The 1,920-nt window shown below is 30.9% G+C and overlaps 1 protein-coding gene across 1 annotated transcript in view; it reads right to left on the bottom strand.

The window, feature by feature from the left end:
• Positions 1–451: 451 nt before the first annotated feature.
• LOC106475429 (ribosome biogenesis regulatory protein homolog) overlaps positions 452–1,920 on the bottom strand; it is a 19,858-nt gene continuing 18,389 nt past the window's right edge. The window contains exon 11 of the mRNA XM_022379538.1: positions 452–633. Within this exon, the coding sequence (XP_022235246.1) occupies positions 513–633 (121 nt within the window). The 3' untranslated portion in view covers positions 452–512. The remainder of the gene's footprint in view (positions 634–1,920) is intronic.

Below are 1,920 nucleotides of genomic sequence, written 5' to 3' on the forward strand. Positions count from 1 at the left end.
GGCTCATGTTTTATTATTATAGACATTTGACAGTTCTAAATTAGCCGTTATTTTTGAATCACTCTGCAGAAACACAGAGTAAAAAAAAGCCTAAATCTCTTCATACATTTACAAGCATATCTAAGCCTATAATATTTAGCCACAGAACAAGGAATAACGCATTTGGATGGATTACGTGTTACATAGGTGGGGCAGGGGAAAAAAATGTCATCAATGAGAACATATTTACTAAATTTCTGAAGATTAACAATAGTGATAGAAGCTAATTTTGTAATAAATTCTGAGCATTAACACAAGTGTTTTCAAGAGCTTCTACTCATCCATTTTAAAAACGATGAAATGTGTCAATAGGTAAATAACATTGTGTATTTGTTTGACTTTCACAGCCAGAACTATAGTATGAAGAACATGTAAAGTATGTGTTAATGCATCAAATGAATCTGCCCAATGAAACACTCATTTTTTATTAATTTTTTCTTTTTTACAAACTTTTAACACCTAGATGCTGCAGTTTATCTCTTTTTACCCTTCTTGTTTCCCTTTCCTTTCCCAACAAAAGGTTTTCTGTTAGCTCCTTTCTTTCCTCCACTTTTGCTCCGTCTCTTTGGCTCTTTTTTCTTATCACCCGATTGACTTAAAGACAAAAAATAATATTTTATTTTTCATTGGCTAACAAGAACTAGTAGCATTGTCATTAAGAAACGTTTCAGTATAAATTTTAAGAACATAGAAAAAGGGTGGGGTCACACAAAATATAAAATTCCCCCCAAAACAAATTGCATTTTTTACAGTAAATGATTAGTTTAATTGACAAAAAAATAAAGTTAAAACTTGTCTCAGCCAGTTAATCATATATATATTTTCACAGAACATTTAGCGTGAATTTCTGATATTCTGTTGTGTACGATCGAAAGTCCTTTATGGTTTAGCCTAAACATCGTCAACCACTAAACTCCTCTACAACTGAGAAAACAGACTGTTATGCACATTATTCATACAATCGTCCTTGAAAATGTTTTTAATATACAAAATTCTTCTATTGTCTTTGTATCTGGCCGAAATAATAAATATAATGTGGCGCCACCTATTGAAGGGCACCACAAACAAAATTCATAAAAAATTTCACCATTTGGGTATTCCAGATTCATACAATTAGAAAAATAACTACGGTATGTACAACAACCATTTCTTTATAACAGAAAACGACTTTCACTAGGACTGTACGTGAGGGCTTGATTATATTTTTATTGATGTAATTTGTAAATATAGTACTAAAATATTGAATTCTTAAAAAAATTTTTTTAACCCTTTTGAGACGTGTTATGGGTGAAAGGCCATGTCATCTCATTTGTTAACTCGCATTCAAAATTTTATTTAACTACTATTTCATGAATTTATGTCAATAAGTTTGGTATCAAACTGTAGATTATAGTTCAAATTTTTGTACTATACAGTGTTCAATTTCTTAATTTAAAAACACAAATAAACATCGATTTTTGTGTGTCATGTGGTATGTTGAATGCAGCACTGGTTCAAAATAAGTCTATAGTTTTGTACAAATTAGAAACTCAAATTACAGATATTGACAAGCTAGAATATAAAATAAGAGCCTCTTATCTTTTCTATTTGCTAAGATATTGCTTACGTAATAAAACAAACACTGGCACCCCGCCCACATCTCTTCATTTTTGGAAATGCTCTCTTATATACAATATGAATAACCAATCAGAAGCTCAGAATGTCCCCCTTGTGGCTTTATCAGCCTAATTTTAACAGCATTGGATGCCATTTCTTTTTTTTTGAACCAATATTTCGAAAAGGGTAGGGCGTGTCTTTAGTCTGCTCGAAATTTCATATTTTTAAGAGTAAAACACATCTTAGTTACTAAGCTTGATAAATTATAGTGGAATCTATGGTATG

This window comes from Limulus polyphemus, unplaced genomic scaffold (genome assembly GCF_000517525.1).
Source record: "Limulus polyphemus unplaced genomic scaffold, Limulus_polyphemus-2.1.2 Scaffold8566, whole genome shotgun sequence".
NCBI lineage: Eukaryota > Metazoa > Arthropoda > Merostomata > Xiphosura > Limulidae > Limulus > Limulus polyphemus.